General features: G+C 43.3%; 1 protein-coding gene across 6 annotated transcripts in view; it reads left to right on the top strand.

The window, feature by feature from the left end:
- The first annotated feature begins 3,591 nt into the window (after positions 1–3,591).
- JADE1 (jade family PHD finger 1) overlaps positions 3,592–18,589 on the top strand; it is a 58,962-nt gene continuing 43,964 nt past the window's right edge. The window contains exon 1 of one of the 6 annotated variants that reach the window (XM_087437626.1): positions 3,592–3,742. Coding sequence is in view for 1 of the 6 variants with exons in the window: in XM_014784524.2 (XP_014640010.1) it covers positions 5,668–5,686 (19 nt within the window). In the remaining 5 variants the exon portion in view is untranslated. Of the gene's footprint in view, positions 3,743–5,145; positions 5,235–5,550; positions 5,687–6,477; positions 18,039–18,589 lie in introns of those variants that run through there. The other 5 variants (XM_014784525.2, XM_087437624.1, XM_087437623.1 and 2 more) reach the window with 5 other exon arrangements.

Genomic DNA, 18,589 nt, shown 5'->3' with positions numbered 1-18,589 from the left:
CACCTCCTCAGTCTTGGACATTTCCAACTGGTTGAATTAAACTATCTCCTCTCCTGTCCCCCTGTCAGACTAGTTTCACTCTGACATCTTAACTTGTGCTAAAAGTGTGAAAATCAACAAAATTAAAACAACTAAAATCAAAAACAAGCAAAGGAAACCCCCCGCCCCCCCAAAAAAGAACCTCAGGAAAAAAATAATTTGGTTGATACTGACACCATCAAGAAAGTACCTCAGGTATTGGCCTTTCAATCATTCCATATATTTGAAGGTTGTAACCACCTACCTGGAAGGGTTACCAGGATGTTCAGGACTGGTGACCTCACCAACTGGTCAGACAGGGAACTCTAGTCCTAATCTTTTACCCATCACCTCCTGTTTCTTCTCATGGAGTTCAGACTTGTGCTGAATATGGTTCCCAACTTTACTCTTCTTGTTCAGAGTTATACCTAATTATCCCTCTTTGAACTAAATCCCCTCCCACCCAAATAATATCATTCAAAAAAGTTAATAAAAAGTTATTCTTTTCTGTCATTTAGTTATTAAAATTATTTTTGAAGAAATGACTTGACAACCTAAGCCCTCTTTATATACAAAGTTTATTTGGGGCATAAATTCAAAGTTCCAAACAAAGTACAAATAAACTTTTAGAACACAAGAGAGAGTACTTGTGCAATAAAAAATTCTCTCTCTGTGTCGTAATATATACCAAGTGGCAATGATATTTGCCAGTAAGACTTTCTTGCTTATTTCTCTAAAGGAATGAGAGATATAAGACTTTAGCATATGCATCTACTTCATTTCGAATAAGAACATTCTTGTCAAGGCCTGATAATTCTTTATCTACAGAGTAGACACCAATGAAATGACTAAGTAAACATTTAGACGTTTAATCATGTATAGTTTCAAAACCAGGAATATGAAGATAAATATCCAAATTTTTGTTCCATAAATACCCATTATTATGGAAGAAAATAAACTGTATATGACTACAGCAAAATGTAGAGGATATATAGAATGATCATGAAAACTGATCAGATCAGGAAAGACTAGAAGCTTGATATTTCAACTACGCTGACTACTTCGTAGCTATTTTCTTGAATGTCCTTTCATCTCTGATGATAAAGTGTGAATTAACAGAACCATTCTAGAGACTAGGAAATGGTGATCCTGAATGATTTGGTAAGGTAAGATAGTAAGTGACAGAGTGGAACCAGAAACTCATTTTCCTAATTGCCAGCTTAGTACGTCTTATTCTAGATTGTATTATCTGTGCTGCCGCAAGGCAAACCATGTCATTACCTTTCCCATTTCAGAAATAGGTTGTATAAAACTTTCCTTTGTGGTCTGATGGCAAAAGACACTTATTATTTAAAAAATGTCAATGGCTAATCATTAATGACAAAATGTTTTTACATGTTCCTTATGGATTCAAGTAGTCTTCCATTTCTTCAAATAATCATCACTTTCTAAGTTTGGTAAGAACAATCAGAAATTACTGAATGTTAAAGAGAAAAGGGGCATTAGATATAGACAAGATGCTATCTATCATTCAGTGGGGAAACTAAGGCCCCAAGAGATTTGTCCAGGGTCCAATTAAGAGTTGAATGGAGTCTCCTGACTTCTAGCTCAGGGCTGTTTTAGCACATGGCGCTACCTCAGTCATCAGAATTCTGAAGCAGTGGCTAACTGAGAGGATGTTCCTGGGACCCTCACTCCTGACCAATGTCTCAGCGTGGGGAGTATGTGCAACATTTCACCTCTTTATTTTTCTCATCTGTTCATTCAATAAACTCATTTTGTTGCCTGATATTTTGAGAGTGGGGATAGTCAGAAAAAAACAAGTAAAATGGTAAGTGGCAAATGTGATTTAATTTTTTTTTTAGGGAGTATGAGTGAAGTAAGGCTGGCTAGAATTTAGAAAAGTTGCAATTTTCCATGGAGAGGAGACCAAGAGATATGGGAAGGGATGGCCGAGGGAGCTGATAACCTCCTACTGCCAGGGCCTCTGCTTGGCACTTTTATGGGGTTATCTCATTCCTCTTCACAACCCTTTAGGTCGGGCTGTTAACCTCATTTTAAGACTCATGAAGAAATTGAGGCTCAGAGAAGTTCTGTAATTTACCCACCGTCACACAAGCTGGTAACGGGTAGAGCCAGAGTCAACGCAGAGTCTGTCTGGCTATGAAGCCTGTATATCTTTACTTCTCCAGGAGGGTATGTGTAAGGCGAACTGATGAAAATAACAATAACTGCAGTGCAATACTAATAATAAATAATAGTGCTAGTCAGCATATTGCTTTCCAGGTGTGATCTCCTTGAGTGGGATTGAGTGAGCACATTATAATAGGACTGATAGGGTCTTTGTACTCTTCATTAGTGAAACAGGGGAGGAAGACAGAGGACACATACTTAAGATTTCCTTTGTTTTCTGAAAAATAATTGAAAGGCTCAATTGGTTTCATTTTGCCACGTTTATCAGATTAATTGATGTTCTTGATGTGGGTGGATGGGTTGCTGTGTGACTGTGAAATCAAACCTGATATATGCAGAAGAATTCTTCCAGTGGATAAGTATGCCTTTGGGTTCGATAGTCAATCTTGTAATTAGTGATCACTGTTCCTATTTACTGAATGCTAGTTTTTATCTGTACCCAGGTCTTTTTCTTTTTGAAGCCAAAGGTCATATACACCCTTATTTCTTTAGGGGGTCCATGAAAGAAGTATGTTAACCCCCACAGGAAAAAGCAAGTTTGTATTCTGTGGAAAATCAGTAACCACTCATTTTTACACATAAATACCCCAGAAATGAATCTCTGATGAGTAGTTTTACATTATTCTGCAACTCCGGTTTTAGCATTAGGCTGAATTCTTATATCTGGAAGGCAATGTCCAGTTCTATAATACCGTGTAACATAAAAGTGATGACAATTTATAAATAATCACTGTCTTCTGATGAATTAATGCTCATTTGCAATTATCAGTTCGATACAAACTTAGGTAAAGATGTGCTCCAGCTCCAAAATTGGAATTCTCCGTATTTAAAAACGTCATTCTAATTCACAACTCCTTAAAATCGTTACTACAAAAGAACTATTTATTTTGTCATGCAGCCTAAAAAATAAAACCTTTCACTCAAATTACACGCCTTAATAGCCACATTTTTATCTACATAATTTTAGACTAATTTTCCATTAGTTCAGAATCCATTTCCAGGTGCAGTGATGTCAGACAAAAGTTGGAACCGGGAGAGTTTGAAGGGGATAATTTAAAAGCCCACCTTCCTGCTTGGAGACACCTCAAGAATTTCTAGGCTTACAAGGGAGGTGAAGGAAGAGATTGTAAAAGCTCAACAGAGCCTCTCTTCGCAAGCCCCCGCGGACGCAGGCCGAGCCGGCTGCAGCCAGGGCCGCCAAGAGTTAACTAGGGCCCGAGCCCCCCGCGCCGCGGACTCCCCGCGCGCTCCCTCCGCCCTTCTGTCCCCACCCTCTCGTTTTGGCAAGGGATTAAAGTGCTCCCCCCTGTGGCAGCAGTGACCCAGAAATGAGTTTGATTCACACAGTCCTTCCTCCATAACAAGCCAAACGCCCGGCCCAGAGTGCCTCCCTGCGCGAGCGCTGGGTGTGTGCGCGCCGGCGAGAGCAGCGGCCCGCCCGGCTCCCCACCCGCCCGCCGCGGCCCGAACTCATGCGGCGCGGAGCGAGCGGCGAGGAGCCCAGCGCCGCGGCCGAACCCCTCCGCAGCAGGTACGCGCGCGGGCCGCGGGGGGCGCGCGGGGTGGGCGCGCCGCGCGTGTGTCCGCGCGTGTCCGCGTGTGGGTCCGTGTGCGCGTCCCGATCCCGCGGCGGCGGCGGCGGCGGCGGCGGCTGCAGGACGAGCCGAGAGGCTCAGCCATATTTGATGGTTTTGTTGCTTTGCTCGGGAGTTCTCGGGAGTAATTTAATGCCGAAGGTCGCTGCCTAGTGGAAATAATATAGTACGTCATTAATATGGCGCCAAAAGATTGGGTTCTCGATATGTAGCGAGGAGGGAGGGCAGGCAGCCGCCGAGCGCAGCGTTACTATCCCACCAGTAACTTGGGCATTGCCGGGGCGGGGGCCAGAGGAGGAGGAGGAGAGGATGATTTTTGGATCCTGAGAATTGATCTATGTTGGATCAGTAAGTTTTATTATGATTATTTTTCAATTTTGGGGGGCTGAAGACTTAGAGCTTTTTCTTCTTTTGGATTTGCGAAGAACATGCGGTTTTCAGGTGAATCATCAATTAAACGCGTTCAGGAGCAGAAGCACAGTTAGTTGGCTTTAGTTTATAGAATTTTTTAAAAAGCCCAAGTGCATTAGGCTGCATGAAAATGGAAAGCATAGTAGCAACTTGGTAGACAGATGGCAATGGCAGAACGCAGGTCCGAGAACATATATGAATCCAGAGTGTGTGTGACCGTGGTGGTGGGGGAAGAGGACTATGTTTGTCCAAACATAGGTGTGTATATAGGTACATCTGTGTAGTGTGGCTGCAGCCCTGGCTCTTGTCACCGCGTCACCACATGTCCAAAATATTCATTGCATCAATTCAAGGGCAGTGAGCAGGGGGTGGAGGGACAGCTTGGCAATTAGATTCTTCCAAATTGAGGTTCCAATGATCAGACCTTTTACTTACAGCGAGACTGCCTGTAAAGTGTAAAACCCTTCATCGGTGCAATTAGGAAGGAGTTGCATTGGTAGAGCAAAGTACCGATTAACCGTGAACTTAAAACGGATTGCAAATTGCAACCTTTGGCACCATCTGCAAATTGTGGGGGTGGGGTCGCTTGGTCTTCGCTGCCTTAAATGAACGTGCAGTGTGTACCCCGGGACTGCAAGTTGCAAAGCCCTTCAGTGCACGTGTCTTGTGCCTGTGAGTGTGTGTTTGTGAGTTGGGGGCTGTTGTTCAGTAGCCAGCAGGCTTTCCGGGTTGTTGGCGCTGGCTTGCAAATGCGGGAGAGGGATGGAATGTGGAATGTTGACCGGGGAACCGAATCCTGTCGGAACGGTCCCATTTGCTGGAGAAATTCGATCCCTTCCACCTCCTTCCCGCTCCCCCCGCCCGCCTGCGGGCAGGAGGCGGGGCCGGGGACGCGGCTGCTGCTCAAAGTGGCGGAGCGCGGCGGCGGGAGGCAGGTGCACCGCACCCGCCAGTGGGGGTGCTTCAACTTCCGCGGGCGTTTAAATAGCAGCCTCTCTCCCCTCCCACCGGTAATAGGTGACCTGGCGGCCGAGGGCGGCGGGGGGAAGGGGACGGGGGAGACCCGGGAGCGCGCCTCCGCGGCACGTGGGCAGGTGCTGGGTGGCCCCGGGGCCAACTTTTGTAGCCCGCCTCTGGCGTCGGAGGAGAGGCGGCTCCATGTGGGAATGGGGGCGGGCGGCGGCCGCGGCGCTGCTTTCCCGGCTGCGGCCGGAGCGCTACCTAACGGTCCCCGCAGCGCTGCCGTGGCCCGGGGTGGGGGTCTTCGGGGGCGAGGACGCCCGGCCCGCCGCGCCCGCGCCGCGGGAGCCCCTCACAAAGCCCGCGGTGTGGGGGCGGCCGCCGCGCCCCCGCCCGGGGAACGGTCCGCAGCCCGTCGCCGTCCCCGCGCCGATTCCGGCGGGCGGCCGCAGGCGTTTGTTTGTTGGTTCCGCGCCGCCTTCCTCGCCGGATGGCTTCCTGTGACAGAGGTGATACACAGTTTCCAGAACTGTCTGGGGGCGGGAGCGGGAGCCGCGCCGCTCGGGGCTGCTCGCCGCTGCTCCCAGCTCGCAGCCGTTTCTCGCCGGCGTGCCCGCCCTAGCCCGAGGTGCCGCCCGGGAGGGCCTCGGGGAGGGGGACGGCGCGGCCGTTTCCAGCGGCGCAAGTGGCTTCTGGACGCGAGGGAGCGTTTGATTTGCAACTGGGGCCGAGCGGATTGGTGCAGCTGGCGGCGGCGGGGCGGGAGGAGCGGCGGCGGCGGCGGCGGCGGGGGGGTGGCCACTTTCAAATGGAGAGGGCGGCGGCGGGGACGCCGGGCTTGGTTGCGCCGCAAGAAGGTGTCATCACTGCACCGGGGCTAATTCCGGCGGAGGTGCCGGGAGTTACTTTCCCCTCCTCCCGCGCTGTTGTTTCTGTCGCCTCGGGAGGAGGAGGGGGAGGAGGACCGGGAGGGAGGGACAAGGGTAGGGCGGGAGGGGGCGGCGCCGCGCGGAGCCGCGGCCCTGCGCACAGCCCGGCGGGCGGCGGGAGCCGCGCGCTGCGTTCTCCGGTGCGGGGCGGCGGCCCAGCTCCCCCACGCCGGGATCCCCCCTGGGGTCCGCAGCCTGAGCCGCGCTCCCCCCGCGGGCCCCCACCGCAGAGGGCTCCGCCCCAGCTCTCCTCGGCCGGCGCCCCCTCACCTCAGCCCCCGGCCCCGGGCTCCCCCCCCGGGCTCCCCTTCCCAGGCGCGCGCGGGCGGCCGCAGGCCCGGCGCCCGGTGAATGCAGCGAGCAAACAAAAAGCGGGCGATTTAAACGTGCCTTCGAAACCCGTTAGGAATGCGTCGTCACCCGGAGACCGTTTAAAAGCAGCTTTGACTGGCTTTCTAGTAACGCGGAGGCAGGCGCCCCACCTCGCCTCTGCGGGGCCAGGGCCTGTCGCCCTGGTGAGCCTGGCCAAGAGGGAATTTAAATTTTTTTTTTCTTTTTAGTAAAAGCTGCAGTTGAATGACTTTAAGACAGCGACATTTTTAGGAAAGTGGGAGAGAATCTAATGTTTCTATTAATAGGAATGCTTAGGGGCTTCTTTCCCAAAGGTTTTTATTAGGTGAACTATTTTTCCTTGTTAGAAAACCCCATGCGAAAGGGTAGCTCTCTAGTTACTTGTAGCTCAAGGCTGGTATCTTTCAAAGCCAATGAACTAGTGTTAAGATACAGAGAAATTATTTCCTTGAAAGCTGTTTTAGGTAATGATCCACCAATGGTTAGAGGTTATTATTATAGTAAGTTTCATTTTGATCAAATCACAGCTAATCAAGATTTAATCACTTCTAGGTGGGGAAGGGAAGCGTTCAGTGTAACCGTGCTTACACTGACTTAACACTTTTGATACAATAATTTGTTGTACTAGAGTGGGGAACACATGTTGGAGCGATACATAGGATGATCTGTGGGTGACACTTTCTAGCAAATACCTGCAATCCAGAATTTTTATTGCCCTTTTAGCCCAAATATTTCAGTCTCATTTAGTGTCACTTTTAAGTGAGACGAATTTCTGATTGTTTGGTATTTTGCTTTCTTCCTTAAGTTTGTGTATTTTTGTATATGTGTATGATCTGGCATTTTCATTTTGACGTCTAGAACAAATAGAGTTTTCAGCTATTTAAGTGTTATGTGTCTCCATATCTCCCTTCATCCTTATGCTAGCCACACACAAAGGGAGCTGCATGACGTGCAGTGGAACTTGAACTTGACTCTATCTAAAGATCATAGGCTGCTTTCTAGGAAGAAAAGTTGCATGGGTTGCCACAGAGATTTTAACTTTGACAAAGCTAGATATATGTTCATTTAAAAGGAAAAAAAAAACCCCACCTTATTAGTTCCTCCTCCATCCCTTGACAGGTTTTCAGCCTGTAAATGAGTGTTTTGGTCTTATTAATTGCCACAGTTGGAAGAGTGGCTGTAAAGGGGGAAACAGTGGGAAAAAAGTGTGGCTGAGAATGAGACCAGAGAAAAAAGACTCTTTGGAGTTCAAGGAAATGTTGTATTTTAAAAACAACTGTTGCTTAGCCGAGAGGCTTGGGAAGAAGGATTAAGTAAAAAAAACTTGGAAGACTTGGTGAAAAGAAAGCAGATCTCCATGTGTCTCACCCATAGTAGGCACTTCATAAATACTGATTTTTGACTTCAAGGAGCCCTTAGTGGCTTAAAGTATTATCACAGAAGTGGTGTTACATGTACATTGTTGAGAATTAGGCAATACAGAGAAGCAAATATAATAAGATATTCCTGCCACCCACAGATCACCACCATATCACTTTCCAGATAATTATCTATGCATATGTGTGTATGTGTTAGTCAAAACGAGATCATACTGTATATACAGTTCTGTAAGGAGTTTTTTTCCCATCAGCTAGCTTGGTAAGTTTTCATCTCATTACTGGGATGTATTCAGATTTCCTCAGTTGGCCCCAAAATATAACAGAGCAGCTTTGTCTAAAACACTGTCCACTCGAGGAAGATTTATTGCATCTGATTATTTCCCGTAAGTAGATTTTTATCTGTGGTAACTTTTGACAGAACCTCCGACATTGAGGAGGCAAGCCTTTGGAATTAATCATGACTGGATTTAAAAAAAGGAGGAATCAAAGTAGCATTTTACTGTACTTGGAAGTTTTAGATTTGGAGATTATCTGTTTGAAAAATACTGTAAAGAAATTGCCTGAGACTTGGAAAAAGAATTATCAGCTGTTTGTGTTTCAGTATTGAGGTGGTTGGTTGGAACAGCAGATATCAAGACATCAAACGCTGCTCATAGCCTGTAACTTGAGGATTTGTCAGGAGTGAGGAGGCGGCATATAAATCTCCCAATTTGCTTGCTTGCTTACTTGCTGTTGGTGAAGCTCTTCCCTCGTTTAGTATTATGGGGCACCTTTTACACCATTACAGTTAATGATCTGTCAGAATTTGCATTATAAACCCAATTTACCCACAAGGTTAATAAAATAGATGTTCTCTGGAGGAAAACATGACATCTTAGCCAATACATCTTACTTTTTATTTGGATCGGTATTAAAAAATTCATCTTGATTGTTCAAACAGAGAAAATTATACCAGTGTTAAACTTCTTTCCTCCCCTCTGTCCAAGCCTATAAGATAGAATATTGGCACCATATTCAACAATACTTTTCTTTTTTTAAATTTTTTAAAAGTTTTTTTAAAACTGTTACTTTCTTAGATGGTGTCAGAAGCCTGGTAGGAACCTTAATTGAGAAAGTATTTTAATTCCTGAGACAGTAAGTTGTTTCCTTGAAAGTTTCAGTGTTCAGTCCATTTTCTCCATTTTCAAGATCTTGCAGCACTATATGTGATCATATATTTTAAATTTGGATAATTAATGTTTATTATTTGTAGTATATAACATTTCAGAAAGTTCAGACTTAATTGAAAGAGTCTATTGTCATTTGCCTGGTGTCCTTATACAAAAATACTGGTCTGTGATTGTGAGGGTGTGTATTTTGATGTTTTCACAATTGGTGGTCTCTAATGGAATAAGTTACTCTGCATTCCTAGTGGATGTAAGAGTGGCCCCATTGGGCCTTTTTACCTTGGAGTGGAAGTGGTATCTGGTCTGTGAAGTTTAGCTAGGGTCCAGTTTCATAGAACAGAGAGAAAATCTAGTCTTAAGAGGGTATTGATCTTAACTCTGGCCATGTTATTGTGGCCTTATCTAGCCTAGACCTTGAGTGATTACTAAGGATGTCTTTCCTCACCTGAAAGCAACAAAAATAAAGATTGGGAGACATAGAATGAAAAGGACTGGGGAAGGGACTGTATTTCCAATTTTTTTTAAAGCAGTTTTTTTTTTTTTTGAGGAAGATTGGCCCTGCGCTAACATCTGTTGCCAGTCTTCCTCTTTTTTCCCTTTTCTCCCCAAAGCCCCAGTGCATAGTTGTGTATCATAGTTGTAGCTCTTCTATACGGGACGCTGCCTCAGCATGGCCTGATAAGCAGTGCGTCGGTGCGTGCCCAGGATCCGAACCGGCGAACCCTGCGCCGCTGAAGTGGAACGTGGGAACTTAAGCGCTACGTCACCAGGCCGGCACCTGTGTATTTCCATTTTGAATCCTTTATTAGCTCTAGAACAGTGGTATATGATGTGCACCTAGCAGATGTTCAAGGAGTGAACTTATGATTACTCTAAAACCTGTCTAGTACTTACTTTTTGCTTTTGGTTCTTCAAGTAGAGTCAAGACATAATAAGGTGATTGAGGACAGTTGAAATAAGTTTATTTTTAAAACCTTAGATTCTTTTGGGCTTATTTGTTGAAGGAGTTAAACTATAGTTTTCTCTGGTTTTGAAAGCACTCACAGTTGAAAATAATATATATTTTTAATATATTTTTTTTTTGGTGAGGAAGATCAGCCCTGAGCTAACATCCGTGCTAATCCTCCTCTTTTTGCTGAGGAAGACTGGCTCTGAGCTAACATCTATTGCCAATCCTCCTTTTTTTTTTCCCCAAAGCCCCAGTAGATAGTTGTATCTCACAGTTGTACATCCTTCTAGTTGCTGTATGTGGGATGCTGCCTCAGCATGGCCGGAGAAGTGGTGTGTCGGTGCGCGCACAGGATCCGAACCTGGGCCGCCAGCAGCGGAGCACACGCACTTAACCGCTAAGCCGTGGGGCCGGCCCTGTATATTTTTAATATTGATCACTTAATGTTTGTACAGGAGATTTTATTAATTTGAAAATTCATGACACTTTCTAAGTTAAGTCAAGATTTTAGTGGTGAGGGTCCAAACTGAGGAATAAAATGAGCGTTTGTTTTCTTTACTCCGTACTCCAGGGTAAGGAGCAAGAATTGGCAAGGTTAACAAGTTGCTGGAGTTTGAGCTGCATAGTTGGCTTTTGTTTAGCACAAAGTACACTAAACGTGATTTAAGATTTTTGTTGATTACTCGTGCTCATCTTTACGAGCATCAGTTATTTCACTGTTGAAATGTAATGATGCACTTAATATGTGTAGGCTGAGGCCTGGTGGTGCCTAACTTTTACAAGTCAAGGGCACTTTTGAGATCTAAAACCTGTGGGATCTTGCCCCCAGAAAAAGGGAGTTGCACTGAAATTTGCATGTCATTTAAGGGATTCAATGGATACTTTTAAGTGCTTCCTTGGATTCCAGTTTAGAGTTTAAATTCTGGTGTCTTTTTATGATTTCTCTCTGATCCTTTTACATCACTGTTAACCATGTATTGTAGTTAAAATGCCTGTCTAGAACAGTCATTTTTCTGCTAATTGGTTATTGGCTTGAAAATCAGATAAGAAACTTGTTAGAAGTTTTTATAACTTAGTGTACACTGGCCCCAGGTAGAAGCCTCAGGGGTTTTTCTTTGAGAAAAATTCATGGATTTCTAGCCATGGCCTTTGTTTAAGTTGCTTAGAGCACCTGCTCCCCTTTCCTTTCCCCTTTTGATTTTCGACTGTTCTGGTTAAGGACTGAGGGGGTAAGTGTGTCTCTGATCCTTAACTTTGTAAGCTGTAAGGTGCTTGTCAGTTGCCCAGGACCTGGTAATTGAGTCACATTTCACTAAACATACATAATGCTGGTTTATAAACATCATACTGCCAGTCTGTTGATTTATAGCAGGGATCAGTAAACTTTTTTTGTAAAGGGCCAGATAGTGAATATTTTAGGCTTTGTGGGCCTAACAATCTCTGTTACAGCTGTTCAACTCTGCTGTTATAAGTGTGAAAGCAATCAGTGGACAAAAGGTAAATGAATGAACATGGCTGTGTTCCAATAAAACTTTATTTATGGACAGTGAAATTTGAATTATGTGTAATTTTCATGTGTCATGAAATGTTCTTTTGATCCCTTTCCCCCAAACCATTTAAATATGTAAGGACCATTCTTAGCTCAGGGGCTGGACAAAAACAGGCTGTGGACCTCTGATTTCTAGTGAGAGACAGCATTACCTGGTCACTGGGTTGTTTCTGCTGGGGGCTGAGTTCCCTTTCTGGTAGGAACCTGAAGAAACAAGTTGAAATCAGAAGTTTCTTTGATAAATATGGAGGGAGTTGGCTAGTCTGGAGGCTGTGGCTCTTAACTCTTTGGTTCCTAGAGCCCCTTTGAGGGTAGGATGTGTAACAAGGGACCCTTTGTACCTAGGAAAGCACACCTAGGCAGTGATACCCTCCAAGGGGGCCAGGTCAAGAAGCCCTGTATAAGGGGCTGTGCATTATAAACTGGGGTTCCTTGCAGAGGGACATAACCTCTCTCCAAGTAGGGTGTATATGTCACACCAATTGGAAGTTAATGCCTGCTGTACCCCTGTGATAGTGTTCAGGGAACCCCTTGCACGCTTTTCTTCCAGCTCTACGTCTTGTGTGCTCCACCAGGCACAACGGCATTTGCAACTGTCTTCACATCAGCTTGCCAGGAAACCATGTTTCAATTTCCAAGTTAACAGACTATTGTTCATTGATTACATTTTAGTTGTCTGCTTCCTGATAACATATAATGCACGGCCTTAATCTTTCAGATAACCTCTTTCTAAATCCCAGTAGGCATTCAGGAGGGGGAAGCTCATGGTCTAGGCACCTGGGAGGAGGTGGATGGCACAGGAGTGCCCACCCGCCTTGGGAACTGGTCTTTGGTTTGGCGACTGGCTTTACCCTAGACCTATCTGTGCATCTTTGCTCATGGTGCTTAACCTCTCCAGAATTCAATGTACTCGTCTTTAAAATGATGAAAGGTAGATTAAATTATCTCCGAAATGTTCTCTAGTCACACAGTTATGATTTTGTGGGTTTTTTTTGGGAAGATTTGCTGTAGACACAATCCATGGATGAGACTTTTCAGCTTTAGCCTCAGAGAGGACTCTCCAGACCTTGCTGCTAGGTTTTGAGACCCTCTTACATTTCCATGACCATAATGACAAGATTTGTAAAATTGTGACGAAATGTTTGTTTGCATATGTAACTCAGATGATGTGTAAATGCGGTTTTTGTTAAGTATGCCATCTAGGTCTCAAATATACAACATTGGGAGTCTGTTGTTTTTTTTTTTTAAACAGTACTTTAAAAATTTTTAGTGACTTAACATTGTTAGTCATAACTGATAGTTTCTGACAACCGGTTATAATCAAGGAACAAAGTTCCTCAAAACAGCTGCATTTCAATCTGTGTGCAGTGTAATTGTCATTAGCTGGTTGGTCTGGTTTCTGCAGAAGCTGCCTTGCATATCCTGTATAAGAACATCTGGTTTGAGCATTTAAAAATCTTCTAAAATTACCCTGTAGACACTTTGCATTTATTGACTTATTCTTCCAAGGGTAGATTTATTCTACCTTAAGTCTACTTATTCTGGACTATTGACTTATTTTTCCCATCCTTAACCTTACCTGGGTTCATTCAGATACTGTTAACTTTTGGTTTTTCTAAAGTGTTATTCTTCAGTGAACTTTTAGAGTTTGAACCTGAAGATTTGCCTCTGTGTGTGTGTGTGTGTGTGTATTATATAAATTAGAATTTGGTTCAGAGACCCCAAGGCAGAATAGAACACTAACTTCTGATTTCAGTGAAATGCTTTAGAAAAAACTTTATTTTCATGTATTTTGAAGAGATTGGTCTTACCTTATTAGTTTTCCCTGGTGTCAAAAAAAGTGTGAGAAGAGGAATAGAACCTATAGGAATAGAACCTATAGTCAGAATGCATATTCTCACTGAGTGGTAGCACTGTGTTAAGGAGGATTCTGAAGTCATGTCTGGGCTTGTAGAAAAGAATGACCTAATGTATTAACAATGCCTGCCACAGGTGGAGGCAGTGGTGTATTTGCTAGCCATCTCTGGAATGTAGCTTTCTTATTTTTATTTATTTTTTCCAAAATAGTACTACTCTGGAAATGGATAGGAAGTTGAATGTTATTCTTTAAAGGTAGTTTAAACCTTAATTTTCCTGTCTGGGTTAGTTTTTTTCTGTTCTTATTGTGTATATTTTTTAGTGACCTGCCTCTGGCATTGGCTATTGAAAACTTTTGATTTTGCAGTAAATAATGAGTGGGTGATGTATAGCATTATCCTATTACCTTTTTTTCTCCACCATTTCATCAGGTATTCTTTTTTTTTTTATGGTGAGGAAGATTGGCCCTGAGCTAACCTCTGTTGCCAGTCTTCCTCTCTTTGCTGAGGAAGATTGGCCCTGAGCTAACATCTGTGCCCATCCTTCTCTATTTTGTCTATGGGATGCCACCACAGCATGGCTTGATGAGCAGTGCGTAGGTCCACATCCAGGATCAGAACCTGGGAACCCTGGGCCACTGGAGCAGAGCACACAAGCCTAACCACTATGTCACGAGCTGGCCCCTCATCAGATGTTCTTTTGAAGCAAGACAAGTCTCTGACACCCCATCTCAGGAAAGATCTGGAATATACACAGTGTATACTGATGGCTGCTCGTTTTACACTGGTGCTTTGCATGGGGCCCAGAAGTTGTGCTCTCAGTGTCTTCTGTATATAGTGAGGAGCAGGGAAGAAAGGTTTTGGATTTTAAATCTTTACCATTATAAATGTATTACAGGATCATGGTGAAAAATTAAAATCATACCAAAGGTCATAAAGAGAGGTAAAAGTTCCCAGCCTATTCTCTCTGGAACACTGTGGTCACATTTCTCAGAGATAAACACTTAACCTTTATGTTCTTCCTGAAATTTTCCATGAGTATGCAAGGAATTGGTGTATGTATTCTCTTCCCTCCTCCTTTTTGTATATAGATGGACTTATGTTTCAATTATTTTTTTCCTGCAGTTTGCTTGTGTTTCTTAATGTCTTTGGTATCTTTCTATATCTGATCGTACAGATCTAACAGAAAGGAACTCTGCGTAGATGGAAATAGAGATAGAAGCTCAAGATTGGAGGCCATGCTGACTGACTGCCTTTATTGTTTGGGTGTGAATTCATTTACTCCCATGTCAAAGGAAGTTAAAAAAATACATTCCAAATACAGATGATTGGAATATTTTGTCATAGCTGCTGTTCAGTTGCTGACTCAATTAGAGTCAGCAATTACAGAGACCTGGGAGGGCTTTAATAGATTGTTTTAGGGCTCATAAGCAGTGATTGGATTATTTATAAATTGGCAATTGGCAGCTGCTTGTGATTCATTTAGAGCCACTCAAATTTATAAATTCTTTAAACTCTTGAAAAATACTTCTAATGACTTTTAAAGTTTGAGTTTAAAAATAATTTATAAAGAATTTACAGTGAACTAATGTGTTATAGCACTTGGACTCTTAGTAATGTTCATAGGAGTAAACATTGCAGTTATAATGATCTGGTCAGTTCTTATAATCTTTTCTTTTTTGGAAGAGGTAGTTAGTTATTGCTAATATAAACTCTTTTCAGGTGAATATTTTCAACTGTGACATCTTTGCAAAGGCTCTGTAGTAGCTTGGGCAGCATTTTCTTTAAACAAAGTTTGATGTATGACATTATAAAGGACACATTTTCAAAAGTTCCATTTTTGGGGGTTGAAATATTTAGACAAAGTTAAAAGTTGAACACTTAACATCTAAGCAGTTTGTCAGTTAAATCAAATCTATGACTGTTTTTTTTTTGACCAGATATAAGCCTTTGGTTAAAGTGAGAAATCTGAGTTAGAGTTATAGTCATGCTAGTATTTTTAGATTCTCTTTGAGCATATGAATTAGATAATGTTGTCAGTTTGAAAACTTCCTATCTAGGCAATTAACGTTTGCTTTAAAAACTGAAGTAATCAGCTGGATTTCCTTCACATTTAGGGACAGGAAATTGCTGTGAAGTATAGGTCATTATTATATTTGGGTACTTTGTTACATTGGGTGCTGTATACTTCACAGAAGACAAGAAAGTGACCTATAAAGAAAATGTAAATCTTTTTATGGGGGGTAGTCTGTGATTAATAACTTAGGAATCAAATTATCAATTACATAGTGTTTAAAAATAATATTCAAGTTGTGTGACCTTAGCAAACAGGAACAGAAAGGAACACTTTTTATCTTTATGTAAGACTACTTGGTGTCTGAAAATACATTTTTATTTTACACATTTGCTAAATACACTTTTTAACATGGTGCACTTAGATATTAGATTATTAACTTTGACAGAGAATGGAAGGACACTGATAAATTTAAAATAATGTAAGAGAAGTTACTCCAGCTAAAGGTCAGTTAGATATTAAAGTGAAAGCATCTCAAAATCTGTAGAGCTGAGCGAGCATAGGATACAGTTTATGTACGGGAACTCAGTCATTCATCCAGGATATTTTAATATGTAGCGTTGCATTAGGTGATATATAGAGAAGTATGTAGAGGTTTTTAATTGAGTACCTTCTAGAACTTCTTGAGAGTGAAATAAATAAGAATGAAAACATAGTGGATAAAATTGATACTTTGAGGGAGAAACCAGTCTATCTGCATATGAGCCATAAGATAATTAAAATCACTAGGGTGTAATCCTTGTTATAGCTGTAGAGTTTATGGCCTGATAAATGGTCCCTGTTCCACCACAGAGTAATTCTAGTCACTGGACAGTTTGTTTTCTTCAAATGGGTCCTTCTTTCCTAGGAATAGCATTGAATAAATGTCCTTAGATTCTTAATCATCTTATTCTTTTGTAAAAGCCCTTTCTCCTGTCCCTGAGGTCATTTCTCGTTCTTTGTTAGTTAGGATCACATACCAGTCATGCCTCCCTGGGACCGCACCCGTCACCGAACTTGTTCACCGGACTTGCCCACTCGCACATTCCTGAGCCACCTTGGGGATGGGTTCCCTTAGCTAATGGCCGCCCTTAACTTGGTGCGTGCTGATCTTTTCCCCCAGTTTCACTCCAAGGAAACTTAAATTTCAAGGTTTTGAGGAACCTTGCTATCTCATGTACACATCCCATGTCCCGCCGTAATCTGTGAACAGTAACCTTGGAACCTTTATGGTAGTGATCACACTGAAGCTGCTTGTCTAGGTACTCGCTTACTGTGTCTCCCTGTGGGCTATTCCATATCTTGTTCACCGTCTCTCAGGCATTTAACTTGATACAATTTTAATTGAATTAATATATTAGCTAATCTACTACATTTTAACCCTATAACAGAAGATATTGAAGGAGAGTAATCTGCATGTAATCTAAACAGCGATTTGGGCCAGTGAGTAGGAAGATGTCTGTGCTTCCTGAGGGGATGGTGCCCTGAGCAGCCACCACATGTGCCTGGTTGTCTTGGCACGTCCCTCCCTACAGTGGAGATGGAGGTGCCAAAGGATTGTCACTTGACTGATCCAGCCGGGGTCTTTGGCCAATGACCTCCTCTTACTTGGCTTTTCCAGTCGATGTTCTGATTATAATCAGCCTTCCTAGGTAGTCTTACTCTTCTTGGGCAAAGATCCAGATGTCCAATACTAAATAATTAGTATTTTTGTCTGCCTACCTGTTGTGCTTCTCATGGCAAATGGACACTCCAGGCTCCTGTAAATTGCATCACTTAGAGTCAGTTTTGATGAAACCAGTTTGATGAAACATCCAGAATGTCAGGATGAGCCGTGTCAAGGACTGGACCCAGAGTTCTGGGGACATCTGTTGTAGCTCCCTTGTGAAGCCTTGTTTTGCTCAAGACCGTTCTCTGTGATGTCGTTTAATTTAATTTCATATTTAATTTGAGAGGGTGTCCATTCTCCAGAACTTACTATAAGCTTTTAGAGACAGACATATATGGGACATTTAAGTGATGATGCAAGGCAGGAGTTGGCTGACTAGTAAAGAAAACAGTAAATTAAAAAGCAGGGTGAAAAAGTTCTAAAAGAAGAAAAAAGCTGAAATGAGAAGTACAGAATATAAATGCTTTTAACTGGAATGGTGGATGATACTTAGTGGCTTTGAGTTGATCCCCAGAGAAGAAGTGGGATTGGGGTAGGTTGGGAGGAAACGGCAAAGGAGCAACATTAGCAGAGGTTGAGAACAGAGAGAGGGGTGTTTTCAAGGGCAGAGGCCTGGCCCAGCCGAAGCAAGCTGGTCGTGGGGGCTTGTTAGGAGAGGTGCTTGGGCAGAGCTGGGAGGGGCCAGGGAGCAGAAAACCTCTGAGTTTGTACCTGGACCCGTTTGCAGTGTGGAACAGAGGGAGAGATTTGCATAGGGACTAGCTTGAGGAGGTCACCTCATAGGGAGGATTGATTTGTTGTAATAGTTGGAAGGGCTAGGAGATCGTAGGCATGGAGAATGGAAGGGCGATGCTTAAAGCGATCTGGGTATAGGTGGTTGAAGACAGACCTGTGAGGCTGCAGGGGGACTTAAAAGGGTCATACATTATGGATCGACAAGCCTTGGTGATTGGCTATAAGGTAAGAAGCAATGTTTATTAGTAAAGAAATGAGCAAGTAGTAAGATTCTGAATGTGAAGATGCTGCGCAGAGTAGCATGCTAGGTTATATATATGTTGTTAACTGTTACAGTGCTTTACCCAATATGTTGTGCTGCTGCTTCTGGTTATCCCTCGTTTGTTCTTCAGGGCTCTGCTTAGAATCTTTCCTTGACTCCATCAACCTCTGTTCCTGTAGAGCCTTGCGTTGATTGCTGTCAGGCACTAACCATGTTGAATTCCTGTTGACTTGTCTGTCTCAACCAGACCAGGAGCTCCGTGAGGTCAGGGACCGTCATTTTCCTCCAGCACCTCCTAATATATTAGTGTTTGTGGTATGCGTTCTGTGCTGTTATATCTTCCTGCTGCTTTCTCTGGAGTGCTGTGAGTATCCTTTTTAATTGATTATTACTTATCCTCCTACCATCTAGATAATAATCAGCCATTGTCCTAAAAGAGGCAGCAAAGGTAATAATGTGGAGGGCCCTCTGCTTTCTCGCACTGGCTCTATTGGACAGATGTTTTCCAGCATAC

The sequence above is a fragment of the Ceratotherium simum genome, chromosome 12 (assembly GCF_057802395.1).
Source record: "Ceratotherium simum simum isolate JZ-2026a chromosome 12, ASM5780239v1, whole genome shotgun sequence".
Taxonomy (NCBI): domain Eukaryota; kingdom Metazoa; phylum Chordata; class Mammalia; order Perissodactyla; family Rhinocerotidae; genus Ceratotherium; species Ceratotherium simum.
Note: the sequence above shows the minus strand (reverse complement) of the source record. Positions and strands in the feature narration are given on the sequence as shown.